We start from the raw sequence: 27,265 nt of genomic DNA, 5'->3' as shown, positions 1-27,265 counted from the left end.
AAAATGCATCCCCTGTGGATGGGAACCATGAGCCCAGCTCCTCCAGGTGTGCTGCTGGGCAAAGCCCTCCTGGTTCCATAGGGATGCCAGGGCCACACCAGCTTTTGCTTCTGCTTCATGTTGTCCTGAAGAGCTATTAGTGGAGATTTCCCACAGGAAAACTATGCAAACCCTTGCTCAGGCAAGCCCTTAGCCACACAGAAACCTGGATCCATGCAACCCTCAATCCATACAACACTTGATCCATGCATCCCTTGATCCATGGAGCCCCTCAGCCTTGCAGAAGAGGGGAGGGAGTGCTGCCAGCCCTCCTTTTCTCACCCATGCACAGCTTCAGAAGTGAAGCAAGAGGAGCTAACGGTTCCCTGTGGAGCCCCAGCAACCTCCCTGAGCTCCTGCCTGCAGGATTTTGGGGTGGATTTTGCAGCACTGCTGCAGCCGAGAAAGTACACCTGGTCAGATAAAGATCAGACTGTGCTGGTGGATTAAATTAAACAGCTTTTCTTTTCGTGCCAGCATATCTAATGAACAGTTCATCTCCCATGGGCAATTCTGCCATCTCAAGCTGCAGTCATAAAGTGGCAAGCTTGGCAAAGCTGACTTTGCTGGCTTTATCCTCCAGAACTCGGGAGAGAGCTAATGAAGCCTGAGAGCTAATGAGACCTCTCGTGATCTCAGCCCATGCTGTGGAGCGCATTGCTTAGGCAAGGTGCACCTCCTAGAGTTGCAGTTGGGTTCATGTTCAGACTTAGTCTATTTCTGTTAAAAGAAAGGTGTGGGGTGGTCCTAATCTCTCCCATCCAAACCCCAAGTTGAGTTTGTTGTTCCTTTCTGCAGTGCTAATGAGATACTGCAACAATAGAGATTTGAGCAGCTGAAACTGATGGGTGAAAGCAGCCTTGATCTCGGCCGGGCCGGCTCCTACCGCAGGAGCTTCCCTCGCCATGGCACCGGATCCTGTCCATCCACGGCCTGACCAGCCGTGCCACATGGGTGACCCAGGGCTGGTGGGCACTGCCTGCCCCCCGCCAGCCTGGCAGCACCCGCGTGCTTTCCGTGTCCTCGCTGTCCGTCTGCTTGGCCGCGCAGAGCGCTCCGAGGACGCCCTGCTGCCCGGCCCGCCGTGCCCGCCCGCGCTGCCCTCCCGGCACGCTCACCCGCTGTCTCTTGCAGGTTCACTCACCCGCTGATGCTGGGCTCTGGCATGCACACCACTGGCATCCCGCACCCCGCCATCGTGCCCCACTCCGGCAAGCAAGAGATGGAGCACTACGACCGAAACATGTGAGTGGGAAGGGCTGGCTCAGCAGCACACATTTCATCTGTCACTCCCAGTGCTCAGACGGGGGGAGGATGGATGAACACTGCGCTGTGCATCTGAGGAGCATCTCGGGCCCCCCACCTGCTCGTGCTGTTGCGTTGTTTTGGGGTCGAGTCTTCTGCTGGCTCTGATGCTGACAGCCCCTCCTTTTGTCCCACCAAGGAAACCTCAACCAGAACCAAAGAGAGAGAAGGAAGCCAAGAAGCCCACTATTAAGAAGCCCCTGAACGCTTTCATGTTGTATATGAAAGAAATGCGGGCGAAAGTCATCGCCGAGTGCACCCTGAAAGAGAGTGCTGCCATCAACCAGATCTTGGGAAGGAGGGTAAGAGCTCACGGGGCCAATGTCATCACCTAGTGCCACATCCCTGTCCCTTACAGCTGCTCTTCAGTACAATACAAGAATCTGCTTCAAATCTGGGTGCTCTTATCCCATGAACGCAGGGGCTGGATGTGTCCTGGGGCGGGGTGGCCGTGGAGGGGACAGCAGGGCCATGCTTCACTGCTGTTTGTCCTTGCAGTGGCACGCGCTGTCCCGGGAGGAACAAGCCAAGTACTACGAACTGGCTCGCAAGGAACGGCAGCTCCACATGCAGCTCTACCCCGGCTGGTCTGCCAGAGACAACTACGTGAGTGTGGGACCCCCACCCTAGGGCATGGCCCAAAATGGCCTGGGGGGCTGGCAGCTAGCAAACACCTGCTCCTGGAAATGCCTTCCTGGCAGCACAAGAGCCATAGAAATTCACATTTCAGGGGTATTTTGAACACCGTCTTGCCTTATTCCCTGTGTAAAGGATGAAAGATACAACCCCAAGCAACCACAAGCATTTTTTTGCTTATTGTGCAAGCATATACAAATAGAAAGGAAAAGAAGCTTTTAAGTGCTGTGGATATATTTTTGGGAATGTAATTTCATGGAAGCAAACGGCCCTGTGCATCTTGGACAGTAGCTGAGGTATCTGTGAGGGTGGTGAGGCCCTGGCACAGGCTGCCCAGAGAAGCTGTGAGTGCCCCATCCCTGCAAGTGTTCAAGGTCAAGTTGGACAGTGACTGGAGCAACAAGGGCTAGTGGAAAGTGTCCCTGCTCATGTCAGGAGGTTGGAACAGGATGTCTTTGAGGTCCCTTTCAACCCAAATAATTCTCTGATTCTGTGATTTAAAATAGTGGTTCTTTTTGTAGGGAGTCTTTTTTTGCGACTTTCACGACTGTTTTGACATTACATGCCTACAAGGTCATTGGTGAACTGAAGCAAAGCACACATAAGTCTTCAGATGTCTGTACACCCACACATCTCCATCATTTCCCTCACAGACACTTTTTTACCTCTGAGAACTGCACAATGAGTGCCCATCTTTCCCACACTGACTCCAGCTCTCCTTCCAGAATGACAAAACTCCACCAAGGGCAAGAAAACACCTGTAAACCACCCCAAACTCCTCCCAAAAACAGAGGGCAGAGATGATGCAGAAAAAGCAGAGGTGATGGGAAGCCCCCAGCCCACATTTTGATGGGCACACATCTGGAGGGCATCAGCACTGCTGAGAGCATGGCACCATCTTCCTCCAAGACCAAGCACATCCTCCATGGAAATCCCAGTCCTGTGTCATTTTCATCTGGTTCCTTGGCGAACCAAGGGCTGGTTCCTTTCTCCAGAAGATGGATGGTGGGCTCCAAAAGTGCATGTTGGTCCTCCCAGCACTGTGATCCAGCTGGTTTGGGTGTTGTGGTTGTTGGAAGAGATGCTTTTCTCTCTGAAGTTGAGCAGGGATGAGGAGGAGGAGGAATGTAGGTCACTCGTGCAGCACGTGATGCGGATATCAGGCAGGAAATACAGTTGCTCCCCCACTGAAGGAAAAGCTTACCGCAGCTCAGAGCTTTCCACCTTCACTCAAACCACAAGAAGTCATATAAAAAGTCACAGGTCAAAGGCAGCCCTGGGAGCTGCCTGTGCCACACAGCCAGATTTGCTTCCGTGCTGCTGTGCCCTCATTAACCAGCTCATTAGGGGGCATGGGGAGGTGCTGCATCTTGTGAATCAAAGAAGCAGTTTGGGGATAAAACAGGACTTTTTTATTAGTGAAATAAGAATGAGAGATGGGTCCAGAACTGCAAAAGCACTTAAATACATTAGTATTATTTAAAAATAAATTTCTGGGGATTTCCTAAAACTTTCTTTCCCGTTTGGATGAGGGAATATCAAGAATCAGTTTCAGTTTGGGTATAAGGCACCACATTAAAGCATGTTTTGGAAATAGGGAAGGTTCTAAAATGGACCAGGTGCTTTTAGAAACATAAGGAGGATGAATAAGAATATGACAGGAGCATTAGCTATTAATCATACTCTCTCCATTGCATGCAGCAAATCTTGTTTAATTCTGTTGATCTCATTAAACATTAATTAAATTATCAGTTCATTAATTAAAGCAATAATGGGTGGGATCCCCAGGTGAGGTGCATCAGAGTGGGCTGAGGTGTTCTGGCAGGAGCTGGCAGAGGTGCTGAGCAGCACAGGCACAGGCTTTATTACAGCTGGTTTACATCCAGTAACATTTTCCCCTCACTTTCTGACACAGCCTGCACCATAAATCTGGGTCATAACTGCATTTTCAGCATAGTCCTGGACTCATAAACCAGAGCATGGAGCATTGTGCTGGGGAGAAGGTAGAGCAGGCTTGGGGGAAGGAGTGGGGACATGGCTGCCATTGCCTCTTGAGTTTATTGCAGTTTCTGAATATGCACAGATCTCACTCAAAGTGCTGAGCCAAAATGCCTGTGGTGCTGGATCTGGGGGTATTGGAAATGAAGGTTAACCCCTGAGAAAAGGCACAAGCCCAGAATGAATCTGTGCAGAAGCCATAACAAGTGCCCAAAAACACGTTTGCGTTTCACTTTGAGAGTTCCTCTTGGGTTTCTTCTTAGGAGTGTTAGAATGGAAGAGTGGAAAGGAAGGGGGCACCCTCATAGATAAACCTGGCTAGTCCCTTAGCAGCCTTTTCCAGTTCATCTCCCCCTGGAATGGGCTGACCCAGCAGCACTGTGGCTCTTATCTGGGAGGCAGCAGCCATCCCCAGCACCCAGTCCAGCCCCAAAAACCCTGCACTGCACCCTCAGTTTTCTGGAGCACAGGTAACAGCCTTTCCTTTGGTTTCCTAGGGGAAAAAGAAGAGACGAACACGAGAAAAGCAGCAAGATTCCAGCTCAGGTAAGTGCGTGCAGCCTGGCAGCTGTTCCTGCTTTCCTGCTCAGATGGGAGAATCCAAAGCAGTTGCTGTGTTTTACCATGTTTTCTTTTACTCTCCAGAGCTTAACTAGAGAAATACACGTTCTTTTTTTTTTTTTAAAGCCATGGTAAATTAACATTTCTGTGACTTTTTAATAGACGTGCTTGATTTAGAACATGGGTAGCGTGTGAAAACTGAAAAGATTGTATTTTGGCAAATGTATAATAACTTCATATAAACTGTCACTAAACTTTATCTACTGAAAACATCCAAGGTGGATGTCCCCATCAGACCTACAGAATTCCTCTCAAATGCTTCCATATTGTGTGTGGGATGAAATGTAGTGGCAGGACTGAAAATCATTCATGGGACTACACCAGCTTTGGTTGTCATTTCAGAGTAATGTAGAGTTGAAGCAAAGTCATACTAAACCCCACCTCCCTGTACCACCCTGCCAATTAGAAAAGGCCCTTTGGACAGGTTTCAGATGGTCACAGACACATTCCCATCACCCAAGGCTATTCATGTGCTGATTTCTGAAGTATTTCTGCCATATCAGGAATAAATATTATCTGTACCAATAAATATTAGTGAAAAAGGAATCATTATCAAGAGATGTGTCCCAGTAATACCTTCAGTTTAATTAACACTGTTGATCTCATTCTGTGCTGAGTTTGATAAGAAGAATACAAGTTTTTAGGCCTTTATGTAGAGTGCACGGTATATTTTTATATATCTCTATATATGTCTTGTTTGTGTGATACAAAAATTGTAATTTCACCTGTTACAGACTGAAAACCAGCTACTGGTTGTATACAATGAGACATTCATTGGCAGTGGTTGAAAGAGAGAAGCTGAATCCAGCACAGAAATGTGCTGTTCAATCTCATTCCCAACACCAGAGAAAAACACGATGTGCCTGAAAGCAAACAGGGCTTCACCCTAGTGATTCCTGTAATTATACAGCAAAACAGCAACGTTTTAGGAAGGTGTGGAGAACAGCTTTTCCATTCCAGCTGAAGGGTATGATGGGGGCAGAGTGGAATACCTGGGCCTAGGTCTCCGTGGTGCTAGCTCTGCTTTCAGCCTGCTTCTGCAACATTTCCTCCTCTTTCCTCCGCGCGCAGTCCGAGCTCGCTGGCAGCCCGGTGGTGTCTGCTGCAAAGGCAGGGAGCCGGGAAGGATGCAGATCCACGAGTCGGGCATCGCCTCCGGATTTGGCAGCTTTTCCAGACTTAAGAAATTGGAAGAGCTGTGAATTTCCCTGTAATTGCCCACGTTTCTCAAAGCTGTTTCCCAAACCACCTCCAGCTGCCAGCAGTGATCACTGATATTTGCCTAACGATCACTTTTTTCCAGGTGGTGCCAGCGCCATTCTGTAGCAGAAAATAATGGGATTGTAGTCTGTTAGTCGTGTGTTTAAAGTGGCTAAAATGATGTTGCCTCTTTTCTTCCTCGTGCTCCTCCTCCTCTTTGTGCCTCTGCCTTGCCCATTCTCCGCCGCGCATGCTTCTGTGTTCAGATCCTGCCTCTCCTAAGAAATGCAGAGCTCGCTTTGGCCTCAACCAACAAACGGACTGGTGCGGCCCGTGCAGGTGTGTATCGGCATCTCCTCGCTGCTGGGTGTTCCTGGGACAGGGGTTCAGCTCCAGGTGTCCTGCTGCAGCCATCCCGGTGTCCTGCAGCCATCCCAGCACCAGCAGGGGCTGCTCTGTCCAGGCAGGGATGGGGTGTGCTCTGGGCATCCTCAGGAGTTTTCTGAGCTGCAAAGGACAGGCCGGGCTCTGGGGTTTTTATCCCTTCCGGGGCACTTTGTTTAGTTCTGTACATATTCTTCACCTGATAGACTTTCCTGGTCTTAAAAGTTTATTTCCAGGATGGAGACCTCTGTGACCCTTACATGAGGCCTTCTCTTCCAATCACATTAGTGGCACCCTAGGGCCAGCAAGTGAGGATTTAATGGGGTTTTTTTTTTCCTATTTATACTGGGCTAACCATGTATTTTAAGATCCAGCTCTTTCTGAGCTTTAAATTTTGCAGTACCCATCATGGGTGCGGTGGAACAGCCTCAAGCAGCAAAACAGAGCAGTGCTGTGCTCCTCAGGCTCCCAGGGATGGATTTGGTGAAGAAATAGTAAAGTTCACATCAACCAAGTTCTGCTGGGCTCAGAGGGGCGCAAAGGCAGGCAGGCAGAGAAAGCTCCTGGGGGCTTCTGGATCTGGGTGCCAGAGCACAGAGAGACTCCAGCTTGGACAGATGTCTGCAATTTGCAGTTTTACACCAGTGCATGAGGAAAAAGGTGGAAGTAAAATATTGCTTGAGGTGTTTACTTCAGCTTGAAGTGACTAAAATCATTTAGTTGACCCATACCTTGCTGCACCCCAAGCTCCAGTCCCTGTGGCTGAGCCTTACATGAGCTCCCCTCCTGCACCTCAGCGTGCCACAACAGCAGAGCTCCCTGTTTGCCTTTTATTCCCTGGGTAGTGTCATCAAGCACCATTTTTAATTGATTAAGAATGCAGGAAGAACTCCCTTAGTGTCTCTTTAATACCTGAATGTCCAGAGGGGGCTGCTGGAGTGCCCCATGCCCCCAGCTGTGCTGCCAGGCTCAGTGCCCCGCTCTTCCATGGACACTTCTTCCACCTTCCCTCTGCCTCCAGCTCTGAACTCAGCTTCTCCTCTGCACGGCTTCCTGATTAACACAGGCTGCTGGAGTGCCCGGACACCTTGGCATGCTCTTCCTGTGTCCCCCGTGTAACCGAGCCCTGCTCAGCCAGAGCTGCTCTGCAATTCTGTACTAACACACTGCTGCCACTCAGGGGCTCCTGCCCAACGTGCTCTGCTCACCTGTGGAGAACAACTTCCCCAGGAGGATTTCCACTCCTCAGGAGAGATTAACTGGTTAAGACTGGGTATTCCTGCTGGAGCTTTCACACTCCTCCCCCACACCCTGGACAAACACTCCAGGGTGCTGTAGTTTTCCAAAGTGAGAGGGATAAGTTCCCTTAAAGAGAGAGAAATTCTTTTAGCTGTGTAACACCCACCTCAGCATAACCCATGGACTGGGCCATTATCAGCAGTCTGCAGTGTCACATCTGCTTTTTCCCCCTGTAAAACTCCAATGAATCAATGGGCACAATGCTGTAATCTTAAACAGGTCATTGAAACTGTCCCGCAGCTACTGCCAAGATGTCTCTGGGAAACACAGCTCTTCCTCAGGCTTGTCTCTGGGGAATTACTACCCATGGAAAATTCCCTCGAGTTAAACAGTTCAGCTGAGCTGTCGTGTTTCCTATCACATTAATTGGGTCAGCATGGCTAACGATGGCACTGACAGCAGTAATACCACTGCTCTTGTTCACATCCAGTGCAAGTCATGTTTAATACTGGGCTGGTTAATACTCATTCTCACACTGTCTGGTTTTTCATTAGGGAGATCAAAGAAAGGTGTGTGCCCGCATTAGCGAGTTCTCCATTTGATCCGCTTTCCTCAGCTGAGACAGCCGAGGCAGGGAGCCAGCTGGGAGATGCTCTTTTACCTGCTCTAGCTGTAAAGGCTCCAGCAGAGGAATTGTCCCTTCAGTACTGTTGAGGTGACATCCTGAGAGCTCTTTTGTTTGAGGATCTGTACTGAGGTGCTCAAGGACCCAAGGCAGGTGACATGAGGGATCTGTCACATGGAGAGAAGGAAAACCAGCTCAACAAACAGTGGAGACAAAATAGTGTGAGGGACTGACTCTGGACAACCAGGGGTAGTTAAAACAATCTGGATGTACAAGGTGACACCTGGAGCTCGGGATAAATACTGAATTGTCACAGGATGTGAAGTAATCATGGCCAAACCCAGCTAGAGCAAGAATGATGTGTGACTTGTATTTTTGATACCCCCAAATCATAACATACAAACATGTGGGAACCTGAGTGTTTCTTCCAGGAGGGATTAAAGGAGGCAGGTGCTGCTGCCTTAGGGACCTTCCCAGTCCCAGCAGATTTCTTGCTAGAAGAGCAGGGCTGAGGGATGAGAGCTGCCCCCCATGGGTTCTGTCCTATAAAAACCCCTTTGGGTCAGTAAAGCCATCCCCAGCTGATGAGCTCCATCACACTCCACAGAATGGAAGTATGGAACTGATTCTGTCACCACTGCAGCACCATTCTGCCAATCTCTCTCCCTAGTGTCTGCCCACACTGCATTTTGTACCTGTACTCCACTTCCAAGGGAGAGGTCACATCCCAAGGGGAGGCCACAGCAAACACTTCCTCTCCAGGAGCCCCAGGGGCTGCAGTGTGATCGGTAGCTCTGTCAGGCCTGATTTTCCTTTAGCTCAGTGGGCAGGTTCAAGGTGATCTGCCCTCCGAGGAGCAACAAGTCCTCTGAAGGCCTCAGGTCTGTTCCAGTTTTCAAAGCAGGACCTCAGACACTCTCAGACCATCTCCCTCCAGCCAGTCCCAGGCCATTTCCTTCCCTTTTCCTGAATGGTTGCTGAGCACATTTCTGCTCAGCTGTATCACTGAGTTGTTCTTGGAGGTGGGGATGAATGGGAAGTACACTCACATGCAGAGATAACTCAGAGCAGAAGAGAAGAGCTGAGAGCTAAGGCCAGGTTGGATGGTACTTGGAGCAACCTGTGGTCTAGTGGAAGGTGTCCCTGCCCATGACAGGGAGGTTGAAACAGGATGAGCATTAAGGTCCCTTCCAACCCAAACCAGTCCATGGTTCTAAGTAGATGATACTGTGCAACAAGGCTAGGGAAGTGCTGGGAAATGAGCTCTTGGAACCTTCAGATTTTGGGATGAGAAAAGCTGAGACTGGTGTGAAGGGCAGTGTCCCAGCAGAGCACCTGGGGCTGCTGAGCTCAGTGGTGCTGATGTGCCCTATGACACCAGTGAGCACGACTGTCCCATGGGCCCTGCATGGGCTCTGTGGCAGCTGGAGAGGGGATCCATGGGGGGAATGCTTTAGTCCTGAACTTGTGAGAGCCAGGCACCCACACAAAGCAGTTGGTTTGGTGGCTGGTGAGGAATGACCTCATGGGTTGGATTTTTATTATTATTTTGATTTTTTTTAAATTTTGGGGGTTTTGTTATTATTTATATTATTATTTTTAAATTGTATTGTTTCACTTTCTTATTATTATTTTCATTTCATGCCTTTGATAATTATTAATATTTTGGGGAGTTATTTTTCCTTTTTTTTTTTTTCTTTTTTCCTGTTTTCATTTCACCGCTGTCGATGTTTACTCCTGTTTCACGCCCTCCTCCTCCTCCTCTCCCGCTGCGGCCGAGCCCCTTCCTGCGGGCCCGCTCCCGGCCCGCCGGCGCCGCCTGGCGGCGTCCCCGCAGCGCTGCAGGGAGACGGGGCCGGCGGATCCGGGGGCTGCCGGGACCCTCCCGTTACTCACAGAGGCCTCTCTCTGCTGTTCCAGGAGGAAAAAGAAGTGCATTCGGTACCTACAAGGAGAAGGACGCTGTGCCAGCCCAGTTTCTTCCGATGGAAGTGCTATAGACTCCCCTCCATCCCCACCGGACGCACTCCGATGCATCCCCTCCGCCTTCCCGTCAGAGCAGCTCGCAGCCCCCGCCGACCCCGCGCACCGCGACCAGCCCGACCCCTGCCCCGTGTCCGCGCACCTCCCGCCCGCCTCCGGCCCCTCCAGACCCGGCGCCCGGCGCTCCGCGGCGCCCCCCGCCTACAGCCGCGCCTCCTCGGGGACATAGTCCCTGCACTCCGCTCGCCCGCCTGGTTCCGCTGCCCCCGGAGGAGGACCAGAGCCAAATCCCCATCTCACTGGAAAACATGCAAAGTTTGGCGACAGGATGACTTAAGGATGATGGAAAACTCACTTGGTTGGGGTTTTTTTGGAGGGGAGGGGTGATAAAGATAGAAAAGCAAATTTCAAAAAAAAAAAGGTAAAAAATAAGTACTTGCCAAAATTTAAAGTGCTGATGAGTAAACAAGCCTTTTGTCCCTGCCCTGTGATCCTTTTTTTTGTTTGTTTGGGGTTTTGTTTTGGTTTCTTTTTTACTGCATTATCTCCAAGTGTGGCAGAGAGCAGAGCCACATCCCCAGCTTGCTGCCGTAGGTGGTAGGTGCTGTCAGCCTAACCCTGGCTTCCACTCCCTGCCCTCCGAGCTGCTTGAAAGTGTAGTCACTCACAGATCTCCCATAGCCGCTACACCAAGGAGCTGGAAAAGCTGGAATAGGAGAATTTTTTAAAAGCCCATATGTCTGAAAAGGAAACGAAGCGATGCCAGCATTCTGATCTGACTGGGTAAAAGAGGAATTAAATATTTAAAGCAATGAGGTGAATTTTTTCAACTTCTTGTTTGAGAACAGAAAGATGTTGTTTGCAGGTAACAGGTCTCTGTGCAGACATGTCCCATTCCACGGTTGTACAGCAAGGCAGAGGAAAAGGGAGCACCAGCCAGGCAAAGGAGCACAGACTGGCTGCTTGGAAGGGCTGATGGTTGCTCAGGGCATCAGTCAGGTGCAGGTCTGCCCTGCTGTTAGGAACTGTCCTCTGCAGATGTGGAGATGGTCAGAAATCCCACCAGACAGACTGGCCAAAGCCTCAGAAATCAGTCTGTTGCTTTTGTAGGCTCTGATCGAGCTCTGCACCTCCACAGCAGTGAGCAGGGCAGGGCATGTGGGGAGCCAGCAGCCCCAGCGGGCTGGCCAGTGGTGCAGTACCACACAGCCAGGGCTGAGGGCCACGCTGGCCAGTGGTGCAGTACCACACCGGCCAGGGCTGAGGGCCACGCTGGCCAGTGGTGCAGTATCCACTAGCCAGGGCTGAGGGCCACGCTGGCCAGTGGTGCAGTATCCACTAGCCAGGGCTGAGGGCCACGTAGTGGGCCACGCTGGCCCAGCGGGTCCTTCAGGGGAGGTGTGAGCTCTCCTGTGGCAGGGCAGTGTGAGCAGCACAGCAGCACTCGCTGCCCTGCTCTGCAGGCATCTGTCTGTACATACCCTCGGTGAGATAAGAAGCCTCTTTCTCATGACTCAGTGTAGAACTTTTTAAAAAACCTCATTCTAGCTTTTTCTAAAAGATTCTCCCTCCCCCCCAATGATGATGCCAAATGTTAATGCATTCTCTCCAGCTTTAAAATATTTACCAGTTTCTGGTATTGTATTTATATTTTGAGTTTGATAAACAAAAAACACTGTGGATGAATTATGATATCCATGAACTGATGTAAATCCCAAATAATTCCGAGTTCTGGATTTACTTCAGGTTTACAGTCTTCTCAGAGACCACAGTCTAGTCCAGTGCAGACTTTTTTTCCTGTATGAAAGAAATCTATTCCAGACTGCTGAAGAGAAAAATGACACCACACAGAGGTAGAGGGAGCACTATTTTTTTCCTACTTGATAGATGGGTTTTGGAGTACTGAATACAAATTATGTAGTAATATTATTGTAGAACTGCAAGAAATTTAAGATGACCTTTATAATGTACAAACTATTTTTGTATTTTTTTCTTAATGCAAAAACACAAACCATAATTTTTTACATTGGATTAAACATAACTTTTTAACCGAGTTTATGCCTCAAAGATTTAAAAATTTTAAAAAAAAAGCCAAACCTAACTAGTCTATAGAGCAGCTTTGGGTTTAGTCCCATAATTAGATGGTTTTGCTTCTAGTAGTGTAGATTTTTTATTTCTGGTTTTAGTTTTGAAGATCTAAACCTCTTTCTTTATTCCTCTCCTGTATAAATGTAACTTCAGAAGCACTGACAGAAAGCTATGTGCACAAACCTGACAAGTTTGCAAAGTCATTTTGAAGTTTGAATCATTTTAAGCCTTGGAGAAGTAGCATTACCTGATGCAATGCTAAGTGTACACTTTTGTACGGACTGCACTCAGAGGGTTAATTACATAGCACTAGACCGATATGCAATTTGCTCATTTTAAATTATTTTAGCAAGCTTAGCCAACAGCATGTTCCGGTGCTGAACAGAGAAACTCAGTAGACTTGCCAGACCTGATATGGTCTCTTTAACCATTTGATTTTCAAGCAAACAAACAAAAAAACCAGCTTTAAAAATGGCTGTGTCTCAGCTCATCATTTGTCACTCTGAGACCCTCTGCTGTAAGGTGCTGTAAGTGTCACCTACTGGAAACACCAGAGATGACAGACCAGCCACCGTAGCCTGCTGTACCTACCCATACTGGGTGTAAGGCTGGTGCAACTCAACACCCCACTGCTATTGGGTGGTGGGATGACAGATGGAACTTAGCAAAGCGAAGGCAGGTAGAAAAGAAAAAGCAGATGTGTCTAAATAACACCAGAGGAAATTTCTGGGAAAGTCCTAATCAGTATTAAACTGGCCGAGGCACCTCATTCATTTCACACCCTGGGACTTTCACCCACTTATTTCAAGGCTCCTCTGGTGAGTCCCTGCCTCGACCAGCAAAAGGCTCATCTGCATTACAGCCTCCTCTCACCATTGTTATTCCAACTGATTCCTGCAAAAGCTCCTTGGTGACACCTAACACGCCCTCTCCAGGAGCCCTTCCGTGTGCCCTCGGCACAGAAGCATGTTCAGAGCCCCAGAGCTGGAGCAGTCACAACCACAGCACTGTGTGTGCTCTGCTCTGTACATACAGGCCAGACCTTACCCTGTGCTTCCAGCTGCTGCAGGATGAACTCACAATACCCACTTGTGATATACTAAACTGAGAAAATGTCATTATTTTTATCCCAAAACACAGAAAAGATACTGTTTTTGACCGCCCCTTTCCAAGACAAAACAGCATGACTGACTTCTGTTCCACGGCCCCACGGCTGATAACCAATGCCAAAACAAAGTTATTAATACCAAAAAAGTGTCTTTCAAACTGCTATATGAAGTGTTGCTATTTTGTGTTAATACTCTCTTTTTAATAAAAGGAAGACTTTGCCCTGAAGTTTTTATCTCAACAAGAATTGTTTTATTTTACAGCAGTTTTAACTCTTCCTGAAATACGTATTTGAATTCCTGGAATCAGTCTGAATGTAGAAGTCATGGAAGTACCACTTCATTAAAACAAGTAAAACCACTGTATGTATGTAGCAGGGATAAATGTTTTGCAGCTGTACCTTCATTTGTCCAATGACTATCCATCATTTGTTGTAATTTTTTTACTTCACTGAGTTTGTATTTTTTGGCTTTTATGTTCAAAGTATGTTTATAGCTTTATAAATAAAGTAATTGCCAGATTGGCTGTTCAAAAGAGGCCACTGGAAGTTATAATGCTATCAAACTCTCAAGTAACTATTCCTTAGCATTCAAGAGGATTCCTGCTTGCTTTTGTTTTTTCCCTTCAGCATTTGTATGGTTGAATAGTTTTTAGAATAACTGCCAATAACCTTCAGTGGGTAAGACTGAAATACTAAGCCGAGGGTACAAAGAAAATACTTTTTTTCCTACAATTCCTCCTGACACACAGCCTTGCCTCTCCCTACCCCCACACTCAATCCCTTTATCCAAGAGAAGCCTGATCCCTGATCATGCACTGACTTAAAAAAAAAAAAAAAAATCGGGGGAAAAAAAGCCCCAGCTTTAATACAAGTTAAACAGCAACAGAAAGTTTAACAGTGGGAAATCAGTCTCTCCTGCTTTCTGGAATTTCAGAGGACACAGCCAGTGCCTGTTACAGCAGCAAGAGCAGATTCAGCTGAAGCATGGAACACAGGCAGCAGCCACAGCACAGCCCAAACTGTCAGCACCTCCCCAGGGTCTTTCTCTACAGCTGAGCACCAGTATTACTGGAGTAGGTAAAACAACTGAGAGATTAAAAAAAAAAAGTCCTTTCCTGCTGACATCCCTGTCAGGCAGCTACAGAATTTGAATCTGGCTGAAGTCTGAGTCAGTACTGCAGGGGAATTTCAATTAGAGAAAGTAAGTTGTATGCAATCATAACTACCAAGACTAGTGAGAGTATTACAAATCTGCCAAAGCTACACAAATGCCTTGAGCACACAGAGCAGCCCTCCCCTACACCTCCACAGGTACTTCAGTGCCACCAGCCAAGTGTCACAACCTGGGGCTTCAGCACAGGCCCAGCACTGCACATCTGAGCAGCGCAGCCCAGGCTTCGGGCCAGCTGCTCTCACAACTGCCAAGTTCTATCCCAGGTGTGGTTATGCAGGCACAGCACAGTTGGAGCAGTGCAACGAGGAAGATAAACTGTGTCTTTGTCTCTCCCTCACCCTGAAGCAGCGTGAGGCATCGTGCAAGGCGGTGGCTGCTGACAAACATTAACACTGGGCTCGTGACAAGCACCCAAAGGAATTTACACAGGCTGCTGCCACCAAACAATTACACCAGGCTTCTGAATATTAACTACAAACATGGCCACAGAACAGACATCACATTTTCCTCTAGTAGCACTTCTAAACTGAGGTGCATTGTTTGCAATCCAGGCTCCTGGAAAGGTTTCAGCATGTCCAAATGTAGCAGTGGAGTATTTCATGGCCACTGACAATGTCTAATTCACCCAATATAATGCACAGCAGCACAAAGGCAAGCCCCATAACCTCCTGAGGAACCAATGTGAGGAGCAGTTGTATCCAAAGCATGGGTTCAAATACTACTTTATAGCAAACTCTGAATGCTTTCATAATGGTTACATCCAAAAATGTAGGCAATCTTGGTAAGCCATCAAAAAACCATCACCCAACTTCATCTCCAAGTTGCCCACTGTGTCTGACTAGTACCCTGCATTAGTCACTTAAAAACTTCACATCTGTTTTATTTCAATTAACCACTGCCTCAGTGCTATTATTTCTACACTTATTGCTAAGTGACAGTAAAATTGTCTAGTTCCAAATAACTAGAACCATTTGCAAACAAAAGTTTAAAAGCCCTTTATTAATTCAGAAGTGAAACACCAATATTTCAAGTGAGATAAGTATGTTTATTAAGGTTCATTCTACTCTAAGGTTTATACAGAGAATGGAATGCAATACAAGCTAAGAGCACACCTCAAAGATCTACCACACAACCATCCCCTACTCCCTATAAGGGAACTGTAAAAAAAAAAAAATCAGAAAACCAGTTACTGTTTAACTAGTTGCAAGTGGCTTTGTCCAAAGAAGTTAAGCTTGATATTGCATTAGCTTTGTATGCAATAATTAAGTCTCTACAAGCTGAAGTATCACATACAGAGGCATAAGATTTCCTGTGGACACATGAAACCATGTTTCCAAGAGCTACATCACAAGGGTCTTTCAAACTGCCTAAAAACCAGCCACTAATAGCATGCACAGGTCAATAATATTAACTTTGGTAATGTCAGTCATTTTTGGTCAAATATGGATTCCACTTGAAACAGTAACATGTATAAAAACACACCCATCCTGTGCATAAAGCAACACACTTTATTTGCTATCACCTAGAGGCAGGTCTTCAAGACATGGCTGAAGTATTCAAACTTAACTGTCAGGAGCTTGTTCAGTTCTAAATCACATTTTCACTAGTCTATAAGGCAAGACTAAAAGGACAAGAAAGTGGTCAAATATTTAATTTTTTTTAAATGCAGGACAAGAACCATCTTGAAAATTATATAGCTTTAAGTAACACTTAACTTTTTCCCACAATGCTTTTGTAAGAAATCCAGTAACTTTTTTATATTATCTAGTTCCCCAAGACACATTCTGGTTTATTTTTCTTTCTGAAGTTATCAGTACCCTATAAATATATGTGTTTTGCTCTTCTTGAGGAGGAAGTTATAGATGTTTTTATTTACAACAGAGTCAATCCTTAGCACTATATCTGGACTTCAACAGTTTAAAAGTGTAATGAAGATGATAACCTTAAGTGCTACTTCCCATACAGAATCCACACTTAGTTCAGTTTTATTCATTGCAAAGTAAAAAGACATCCAATTACACTAGTAAAAACTCAGAGATCTAGATCTGTACTCAAAAAAACCACTACACATGCAAAGGGAACAACATCCTGCTAACACAACTTCATTTGCTGCTGCATTTGTCTAATATTAACAATTATGAACAGGGCAGTGCAACTAGTATTTGGAACAATCCTTACAGTGTTTGAGTGTCAGGCACAATACTTCATTTCTCTTCACACCACTGGTTCTCTTTACGTACCTGGAAGAGCAGTTTAACTGTTAGTATGCTGCAGTGAAATTCTAAGCCTTTGGCTGAAAATGTCCACAAGCATTCAGGATTATTTACTGCACAGAGATGAACTTGGAGCAGCTTTAGTTTTTCACACAGATTTTGCAATTATAAAATCCATCTTCCAAACTGGCCTGTTTATCAGTGTAAGCCAGGTTTTTCATGCCTAGGTTTGATCAAATCTGAAATTTTCCAAGCAAGCAAAGCAAATGGAATATCTGAAGTCTAAGCTGTTCATGACACAGCATTGAAAAATACCCTCAAAAATCTACAACTCATTGCCCTGTATTGAAACCAGGTGTCATGTTGTGCTTTGTCCCCAACTCTGCCATTTTGCAATTGGTTCGTTGGTCAAGTTTTAAGATCAATGAGTTTGTTACTTAGAGAACCCAAACTTACCTCTCCAGCCACATGCAGCAATACATCTTCAGCATTCCTATGACTGCCCCAAACCAACAAACTAAGACTGCCACAAACAATCCTACATGCTTTCTTATTAGACATGCTGGAGCTACAACAATCAATACATTTTGTTTTGACCTTTTCAGGTAGCAGGCTGCAAGCATGGCAGACACCAAAGTCTTCTGCTAGCAGCACCCCAATTATGAGGAGTTGATGCATTAGTTTACATTTACTAGTAACAAGTCTGCTGCATCACAAACTGAGTTATGAAGCACCACACAGTAATTCAGCACAAAGAGCCATCTAAATTATAATTAAACCCAGACCAAGTACCTGTGCTTCTTCCTCTTCAGTGAAGTCATTCTTAATATTGAATGTCTTGCGAATTTCTTCTGGAGTTTTCCCCTTGATCATGTTTGCCACTGTCTTGCATGTGACATCCAGCAAACCTTTGATGTCCAAGTAATTTGCAGCCTGTGAAAGAGTTTTCAGATTTAAAACCTCCGTATCAACATTCTGTCTCTGCAGAGGCACTACAGAAGTTAAGTTTACACTGAAATTTTAGAGCAGTGTATGCAAACAGATCATCTCCACTTTGAGAAGCTTCTAGCTAAAACCTTCAAGGGACAGTACCTAAAACTTGCTTGCCAAATAGAAGGTAGTCATTTGTACCATGAAAAACACTCCTCCTACTCCACCCTTTACAAACAGCTTTCAGAAGTCTGCAAACATCCAAGATCTTCAGTGCTGCAGTACTGTTAACTAGCCAAGGCAGGTAATGTTGGCTCACAGGTCCATACACGGTACAAATTTAACAGCCAAAGTCAGATTTTCATTTTTATGCACATCTTCAGAACTCCAGAACTCTAGAACTAGTAATAAGCCCTCAACTCGGACTTGAGAGCAACAAGAATAAAAGACAGTGCTATTTAGTAAAGTATTTTGGTTGATGAGTGAGTATAGATTAATACCAGCATTAGGCTAACAAGCACTCCAACATCCTCACCAATTTCAGCCAATACTCACCAGAACCACCTGCCCTCCCCACATTCCCCCTTTCCAATGAAGTAACTAAAGAAGCATAAAAACTTTATTTATATTTATTTTATCTCTTTTTATTTATTTTATTTAAATCAAGTGCATAGCATAACTTCAGTTCACAGGCACAGCCTTGACCCTTCTTGAGGACACTCACCAGGATAAGTTCGAAAAGTGTTCCTTGGTCTACTTTCAGAAACTCTTGATCCCACACAGGGATGTCATCTGTTCTCTTTTCTTTGTTCTCATCATCCTCAGGAGGAGGTGGATCATCCTTGTGATGGGTGCACCACTGAATCACCTAATTATGGTTTTGATATTGAAGTTTTATCCAAGCGATTCTTGAAACCCCAACTATAACTTAACTTCATTTTGTAAGAAATTAGAATAATTGATCCCCAGTCCCAGAATACAACAGCTTTCAGAAAGCCCAACTGATTTAGTAGCATGTTAATTACTTAATCTTAAAAGCCAGCTGCTGGTGCTATGAAGTTGTTAGTCCCTGTGCTAACATACACAGGCTGTACAAAGAAAATCTAAACCTCGTTTTGCTGTATGTAATCTGTTTGCAGAACAACACTTTGTATTAAGCAGACACTATACAGGGGAAGAGAGCAGAGTGGTAATAGCTACCAGCAGGTCACATTCACCCCAGTACAAAGTTCAGCCAGCAAGTTTGCCATTAGTGCTGGTTTGAGGTTGGTTTGTTTTTAGTTTGGGAACATGCAATCTCATGACCCAGACATATAAAGAAGCAGGGATCTACTGCAAGCAAAATCCTGTTCCATTTCACCAATCTAAGAGACTTCCAAAATTTAAGTTATTGATGTGTCTGTTCACTAGGAAACAATCCCTACCTCTGTATTTACCCCAAAACAAGCACAATAGTTTGATGCTTTCTTTGGTGCTACTCTATTTGAAAGCATAAAGAATCTTGGACACCACACAACTACACTTTTCTCCCCTGACCCAATGGCCATGGTCTGTTAATGCATTTAATACCACCAAGTGCACACAGTGTCTCTTAAGCACTGTCACTGCCACCCAGACACTCTCACCACTGCCTGTCCCTTAATCCTTTCTCCAAACATTTGCATCTCATGAACAGCCACCTCAGTTGACAGAATCCAATTAAAACCAGTGCTTTAACACCATGAAATGCCAGTGTGCAGAGATGCCCAGCAGCACTTCCTCAGGAAGCCTGTCTGGCTTACAGCTGCTGTTCCAGGTCACCCCTGTAGGTACTCTGCCATCACCCACCCGCCAGCCTCAGCCCACATGCCCATGTTCATGCACCTTGATTTGGTTAAGCTTGTAGCACATGAAAAATATTTTTAACTAGTAGTTCATAGTACCCAACTCCAAGATGAATTTTACATTTCTTTACTTCCATGGAGCACAACAACTTTCATCATCTTACCTTTTTTAAGATGGCTGCATTAACATTTGGAAGAGGGACTGGGTCATCATCACCTTCATCATCCATTCCCAAATCTAAAAATGGAAAGATAACTGAGCAATTGGCAGACAAAACCATTTACTGAACTGGGATGCTTCATCAGTTCTTCATTATTTTGACAACACCGAGGCTGAATGACTGGTAACAAAGGACCTGTAAACTGTGAAATAAGGAACTTTTGGAAGGCTGTGTGGAGCTATGGCTGCATTATACATCCTAGGTTGTACCAAGCTGAGGTTAAGTGGCTGATAAGGCTGCCTCATCTAATGAGAGCATCTACAAACCACCAGCTAAGCTGTCACTTGCTAACTCAGTGTTCTGAATCTGAATATGAACTCAGATGCTGAACAACCTGACAAACATTTGTGTATTTTTACCACTTACACAGTTTCACCCACAAGTTCTAACTGAGGGCTCCCATTTATTAATGATTAAATAAGAATTCAAATCTACTGTGGTAAATAGACACAGCATCTTGTCCTCTGCATGAGCAGGAAATACTGTAGCCTCAGAAGTGCTGCTCTCAGGCTCTGAATCACTCATATTGATCCTGTACCAGCTGAAGAAGTTCCCATGGTAAGACAGCAGCACAAATCCATCCATCAAAAAAAAGTATTTATAAAGCATGCTTCCAACACTCCTTGTTTTAAAAGCTTGTCAGCACACTCCAGAGATATTTGGATTTGTCCCCTTGATATGATCAAGAAATCAATGTAAAAATTAGGAGAAAAAGATAATTAAAGATTCAACTTGATACACAGAACAAATACCACGTTAGCCATCTTTGATTAAAGAATGTACTTTTTTTATTACTCAAATGCTACCAGTTGGATGACACCCTAGCTGTCAAAGACATCTTGGAATTAGTTATGTAATTGACTAACAAGGCAGACCTTCACTCATTACATGCACAGATGAGCCAATTCTACATCACCAAGGGACTTAATTTTTAAGAACACATGACCATCATCACGCCTCAAATTTGTGCATGATAAAAATCATGTACTTCTGTATTTAGACAAGTCTGCTACTGTTATCAATGGGATACTAATTAACACTACTTTTTGTTTGAAATGACTCCGCAGATTCTGAACTGAAACACTGCCATTAAAAGATACCAAAATAATTCAAGCAATATCTGAAGTTTAGTCAATTCTGCTTGGCTTGTCACCATCACCTCTGAACCAGCAATTTTATCTGTTAGCAAAACTGATATTTCAATGATGGTCCCGTGGTGCCAGTACAACCCAAACTGTCAGCTCCTCCGCTCTCAGCTGCAGCACCCAACACACAAAACAAAACCTGATGCTCAGCCACCTGCACTGGAAATGCATTTCACCTGTGCTACCAGACTGGTTCTCTCCCACGTTAGAAAGAGGCAAGTTTATGGTGCCCAGCTTACACACTTCCCATGAATAGCTTCCCTCTATCTCCAGCTGAGGCTCACTAAACACCAACACTGGCACAACTCCTGCAGGAGAAAACTGAGAACTGTGCACCCTAATACATTGCATTTCCTGTTTGTGTTGCCAGCCATGTCCAACAGCATCTTATAAAGAGAATAGAAGTATTTGATGCCTGACACAATTCAACCTTATTTTTACTGTTCTCATAAGGTGTCACAGCCAAACATTTACATCCAAGAGCATAATATTAACTAGATGTACAGAAATAATTGTTTCTAAGTTAATTCATGAATACATCCAAAAACCAGAAAAAACCACCAGTAAACAATGAGGATTTGCACTAGAGGGATTAGACAGTTTGCTCTGTATCCCAGCCATCTGGCACATTTCCCCTCCCCCGCCACGAGTTCTTTTGTTTCAAATTTATGTCAGCAGGAGATCAGACCCAAGTATTTATCCCAAATAATTTAACAGCATTCACAAGTTCACAATACAGGTTTAACTTCAGCTCTTTACTGCATTGATTTATTATCTCCCACTCCATACAAGTGGTATTTACATTCTAAGACTGGTTTGTGTGATTAAATAAACTGAAGTTTTAAATATTATTAATGTTCTGTTTGCTTAACTCTCACAAAACTGAAGCAGACTGTAGGCAAGGCAGTGGGCTGCTCGTGTTTTACTGACCTCCCTACAAGTGCTCTTAACCAAGGCTTTTTACAAGAGCACATCCACCCTAAACAGTTTCAGCTACAACAGCAGGAGTTACAGCTGTTCAGGCAGGAGACAGCAAGCTGCTCCACAGATCTGGGAATCCTTTTTCAGCACAGTACCAGCTCCTTCCAGTGCCTGTCCAAGAGGCTTCCTCAGGGTCTCACACTCTTACCTTCCAGCATAGTCTTTATAGTCACAGACTGTTTTGCAATTTCCACATCAACTTCGAAGATTTCTCCATCTGAACTCTGCAGTTTAATTGAAGGCATCTACAAGAGAAGGACAGTTATTTCCACACAATACTCAGCAGATGTTACATGTTCAGCTGACTCAAAGATGTGCATCACCTTTACTGCTGAAATTGTTTCGTCCCAACAGCAGATAGCCCAATGCCACTTACGGTGCACTCAGATTATTCACTCCTTTAATCAACAGCCCTAAATTCATTAATCCTCGTGTTTAAGAAACAAGGATTGACTGAAGTCTAACACTAATTCATGAGCTTTTTTTTTCCTTAACTTGAAAGCATAAAACACACAGATGAATCAATAGTGCCTTTTTTTTTCAGTATAACACTACAGCTATCTTCCTCCTGAAAAAAAAATTCAACACTTCCAAAACACTACTTTGCCTTCAAATCCAAACAACTGCTCAAACAATGTCAGATCTCAAAAGCAGTTTTCAAATGATAGCCTCTGGAACAGAATCGTAACATGGAGGTTGGAAGGAATTCCTCTAGACAGTCCAGTCCAGCCTCCCTTGCTCCAAACAGAGTTAAACAGACCAGGTTACTCAGGATCAAAGGCTTTCCTCCAGAAGTGTGTTTGGTTTTCTGAAGAGATTAAAAAGCAATAAACTCCTACAAGGAAGGCCTTCAGCACTACTGCCCTTGCAAAGCAGGAAGCAAGATCAGTACCTTGTTAGCATCTGAGATGACCATGCATTTTAACAAAGTTCCTGAAACAAACTGTAGTAAGACCTACAATAAAGAGGCAGCAGGCTTGAAAGATGTCATTAGCAAAAACACAATCAAATTCTACAAAAAAGCATCATTCCAGATGTGTAACAACTGAAACCCCGAAGTAAAGCACATGACACAGCAGCCAGGAGATTACAACTTCTGTCTGAAACCACACCTGCAGACTGTGGGGTATCAGTGCACTTGAGCCAACCAAAGGACACTACAAGCACAACTGTCTGGCCACATAAATTTTATAAATTTGCTCTCAACCAGCTAGTAGGATGTGTTGTAAGTTCCTTTACCACTCAAAATATCTGTTAGCAGCAAACCATTGCAACAGTTTCCTTTCTTTTTTGGTCCACGATTACCTGCTTCAAGATCACTGAAGCATGTGTTTGCACAGCCTGCAACTACCCTGAACAGCTCTGGGAACAAAGAATGTCAAGTGCAATTAAACTGCCTACGTTCTTCCCCCACCAAACTTACAAGCTTCACACACTAGTTCCTCACATTAGTAGCTGGGCTATCAACAGTTAATTAAGCGGACAACCTGAAGCAAACTTGCATCACCTCCTTCTGAAAGCTCATCAGTGTAGTGAGGCTGAGCCTGACAGCCCTGTGCACACCCAGGCCAGGGAGGCTCGGCCAACACGTGTTACTGAGCAGCAGCCCCGAGTCCTCACTGCCTTCATTTCCATTTGGCAGCGAGCAGCAGTTAATGTTTACACAGCAATGTAACCCTATATGACAGTGCTACTTCTAATTAAGATGGGTGTTGTGGAGGAGCACAGCCATGACTGCTCCAAAGGTACAACAGTGTGTGCGTGTATGTATATGTGTATGTGTGCACATATATACATATATATACACACACACAAAACCAGAATGTGGACTACAGCACAGTTCTGCATTAGCAGTTTGAATGATGTTTGGGAAAAGTGCTGTAGGCACACATTTTAAATGTAATGCATCTGTTCTTGCAGTGACTGCCTGGGAGCACTCCAGAACAAACCCAGCTCCATCGGCAGCCTGAGCTTACATAATGCTGCACAGCAGAGCCAGGCAGGGATGCTGCCTCAGCCAGGGGAGCCCCAGCAAGGATATTTCCCTCCTATGACCCAAACCTGCTTCTAACAACTCCTTCAGTTATTGCTGAGGGTATGAAACAGGTAGAACGAAGTTAAACTACTGCCTTATCACTGACAATACATCAGAATTTCATCGATTTTTTTTTTTTTTTACACCACTCAGTTTCCTAGAAAATAGAAAAAAACCACAAAACTCATTTTTAGCAAGCTGCAGTACAGCTCCGGCAGGTGACAGTCCCCGGGCAGCAGCACCACTGGGTGACTAAGCAAACCACTCCTAAGCGCTTTATTTGACAACAACACACCAGGCTGGGAGCCGAGCTCAAGCCAAACCTGAATTACAGCAGTAATTTACTCGTCTAAGCCCGAAACGCCGAGCTGAGCCACCTACAGCTGCGCCTCCCAGCGCCATTCCGGATGGATGCCCGCCGCTTCCCCCTCGCCTCCCGCGTCAGCGCCGGTAACCAGGAGCCAGGTAACGAACTGGGCAGGGGCACGGGGGGCAGGGGGAGCGGGGAGGGGGAGACACAACCACCGGGGAGCCGCGGGGGGAGGCTCGGTCTGCCCGGAGGCTTCACTCACCACCCCCGCGGGCACCGCTCCCCACGCCGCCCCCGCGGGAGCCTCATCCCCGCACGGCCCGGGCCCAACGAACCCCGGGAGCTCCGTCCCTGCACGGCCCGGGAGCGCCCATCTTTCCGCCCGCCCCGGCCCCCGCGATCACCCCACGGCCTCCCGACCCTCCGTCCGCGGCAGGCCGGCTCCGCCGCGCCCACACAGCTCCTACTATCGCCCCCGCGCCCCCCCGGCCCGCTCGGGCCTCACCGTGAGGCGGCGGCGGCTCCGCGAACGGACCGTGAGGAGGCGGCGGCGGCGCTCGGGCCCGACTGCGGCGGCGCTCTTATACCGAGCGGGGGAGGGGGGAAGGACCCGCCTCTCGCCGCCTCGCAACGCCCGGGCTGCCCGCCGCGAACGCCTGAGCAAAACACCCCACGGCGGCTCCCAAACGGTGAAATCCGGTACTCGCGCCGCCTTCCGCGAGGTGCGGAGGGGCAGCGGAGCCGAAAGGAGTTCGAGGGGAAGCAGCGGACGGTGGAGGGTTTTTCAGGCAGCGACGGAGGTGCGGCAGAAGCCGCACAATAGACGGAGGCCAGGGCCCCTCCCCGCGGTCTGAGGCGCCGCCGCGGGCCCGGCCCGGCCCCGGTGAGGGGGGGAACGGACTCTGCGGGGCCGGCCCCGGTGAGGGGGGGAACGCACTCTGCGGGTCCGGGCCGCTCCTGAGGGCAGCGCAGGGCTCCCGTGGCGGCGGAGGGCCCGGCTGGCAGGTCGTGTGGTGAAATCGGTCACTCAGGGTAACTCGGGCTCGCCCCAGAACGCCCACGGTGCTGGTTTTCCTTCACGGGGAGAAAGGCCGAGGTAATACTGCGAATATCTGTGGAGGTTTCCCGCAGGTAAACACTGTGAAATCCCATCGCCAGGTGTTGCTCCAGAGCCGGAAGACATTTTAGCCGAAAAACGACGTTGAAGAACCGTTCAGTTTAAAATTGTTCCAGCATCAGACAGCCCTCCTCCTGTGGAAATACGGGAAATGCGGGAGCTTTCATGGAGCCGGAAATGGATTTAGCTCTGAGCGGTGCTCGCGGAACATCTGCCCTAGGTGCCGCCAGGATTTCAGGCAGTTCTAGCTCCCCCTTTAAAGCATCTCTGGACAGCAGCTCTGCAAGGAGCCCAGGAGCAGAGCAGAACTGGGCACCCAAACACGGCGAGGCCTTTGTGTTGGCACAGCCCCACCTGAGCACTGCCCCCAGCACGGGTGACAGCTGAAAGGTCACCAGTGTGTGCTAGAAAGCAACAGGTACTAGGTTTCCAGGGGAATAAAAGGGCATGTGAAGAGTTTTACAGTGTGAGGAAGGGCAGGGTGTGAGCCCTCACGTCGCTCTGAAGTGTCCGAAGGCTGTGCTGTGCTGTCACAGCACACGCTCCCTCCTCTGCTGCTGAACCCAGCTTGTGTCAGCTCTCCATGGCAAAATGGCTTTCAAGTAGGCAAGGTATTTACACAGTGACAATGCAGGATCCTAACAGTTTGCTTTACTTCCATGAATAAAAACGTTTCAGGAATCAAAAAGCATGTTTTCACATCACTCCAATGCAGACACAGCCAGGGTGCCTGTAAGCACACTGATACCTGCAACAGCACCACACTGCAGAGTACAGCACCATTCATAGCCCCAGGCAGCACCAGGGGAGGATCAGGTTGGAGATCAGCAAGGATTTCTTCCCTGAAAGGGTTGTCAAGCACTGGCATGGTGGTGGAGTCACCATCCCTGGAGGTGTGCAAGAAACAGGTGAATGTAGCACTGAGTGCTCTGCTCTGCTTGACAAGGTGCTGATGAGTCAAGGGTTGGACTTTGCAGTCTTGGAGATGTTTTCCACCTTTAACGTTTCTGTGCTTAGTCACAGGTTTCCCATCTCTTGGGGTCCCAGAGAGTCCCAGGCTGTGCACCCCACACATTAGGGAACGAATGACAGCCAGACCCACTAGAAGAATATCTTCTAACATGAAGAATTTTCCCAGCGTTCAGAATTTCTTAGTTGAGAATCTTGTTTTGCTCAGTTCAGTAGCCAAGCCAGTGCAGTGTCAAGTATTCCTTCCTCCCTTCCCTCCTTTGCTCCCTTCCCTTCCATCTGAGAGTCGCATTATAGAATGTTAAGTGTTGGAAGAGACCTTAAAGCTCCTGTGGTCCCACCTCCCCTGCCGTGGGCAGGGACACCATCCACTAGGTCAGGTTGCCCAGGGCCCCGTCCGGCCTGGCCTTGGACACTTCCAGGAGTGGGGCAGCCACAGCTGCTCTGGGCACCCTGTGCCAGCTTCTATCTCACATACCAGGTGAGACTACAATTACAAAGTATTCAGTATTAAACACCTTGTTCACTGGGGCTGTTTCTCTGGAGAGATGGAAGACTCAGATAGATTCCCAGGCAGGAAGGACCTCCTAGAGCTCAGCTGATAGCCTGGCTGTTCTACATCAGAGCATAGCACTTAGAACAGGCCTCTCTAAATTCCAAAGAACTGTTGGAGGTGACTGCCTGACTTGGGAATCTTGTTCCATGGGCTTCAGATGCTGAGCAGCTTGTTAGAGCAGACTTGAATACAACTCTGAGCAACCTGCTCTGACTTTGATCTGACTTTGCAGGTGGATCCAGGTCACTTCTGTGGTCCCTTCCAGCCTGGATTGCTGTGTGCTCCCCTGGGACTCTTCTAACAGCTGAGTGAACAGACAGGTGATGCTGAGCAGTGGACTTGGACACTAACAGAAGTTCCTCAGAGATGCTGGTATTGATAACCACATAAGCTCTTTGTTCACCATTGAATGGGACCTAATATTAATATATTTGTATCTCATATGCAGTGCAAAGCCTCCAGACTACATCTAAAGTGACTTTTTGATTGTACCAGCATCACATTTACCTCTTTCTTCCTCAATCACACTCATCTCTGCTGAGAACCACATTCAGTGCACTAAAAA

General features: G+C 46.8%; 2 protein-coding genes across 4 annotated transcripts in view; one reads left to right on the top strand and one right to left on the bottom strand.

The window, feature by feature from the left end:
• The window catches only part of TCF7 (transcription factor 7), a 69,919-nt gene extending 58,632 nt beyond the window's left edge, over positions 1–11,287 (top strand). The window contains exons 7-12 of the mRNA XM_041397987.1: positions 1,174–1,284; positions 1,484–1,646; positions 1,843–1,950; positions 4,476–4,524; positions 6,066–6,138; positions 9,968–11,287. Of these exons, the coding sequence (XP_041253921.1) occupies positions 1,174–1,284; positions 1,484–1,646; positions 1,843–1,950; positions 4,476–4,524; positions 6,066–6,138; positions 9,968–10,259 (796 nt within the window). The 3' untranslated portion in view covers positions 10,260–11,287. The remainder of the gene's footprint in view (positions 1–1,173; positions 1,285–1,483; positions 1,647–1,842; positions 1,951–4,475; positions 4,525–6,065; positions 6,139–9,967) is intronic.
• Positions 11,288–15,380: 4,093 nt separating this feature from the next.
• Positions 15,381–24,702, bottom strand: SKP1 (S-phase kinase associated protein 1). 3 transcript variants are annotated; one of them, XM_041397637.1, is made up of 6 exons: positions 24,564–24,702; positions 21,862–21,958; positions 19,531–19,604; positions 18,268–18,411; positions 17,406–17,546; positions 15,381–16,640 (listed from the first exon to the last, which is right to left on the bottom strand). In XM_041397637.1, exons 2-6 carry the CDS (start codon positions 21,956–21,958, stop codon positions 16,605–16,607), a joined length of 492 nt encoding a protein of 163 aa, XP_041253571.1. In that variant the 5' UTR covers positions 24,564–24,702; the 3' UTR covers positions 15,381–16,604. The 3 variants fall into 3 exon arrangements, with proteins under 3 accessions (XP_041253571.1, XP_041253570.1, XP_041253569.1); XM_041397636.1 differs by lacking the exon at positions 24,564–24,702 and adding an exon at positions 24,130–24,148; XM_041397635.1 differs by lacking the exon at positions 24,564–24,702 and adding an exon at positions 22,606–22,621.
• Positions 24,703–27,265: the final 2,563 nt, after the last annotated feature.

Source organism: Onychostruthus taczanowskii, unplaced genomic scaffold (genome assembly GCF_017590055.1).
Source record: "Onychostruthus taczanowskii isolate IOZ18803 unplaced genomic scaffold, ASM1759005v1 scaffold14, whole genome shotgun sequence".
Lineage (NCBI taxonomy): Eukaryota > Metazoa > Chordata > Aves > Passeriformes > Passeridae > Onychostruthus > Onychostruthus taczanowskii.
This window is presented reverse-complemented; position numbering and strand designations above follow the sequence as displayed.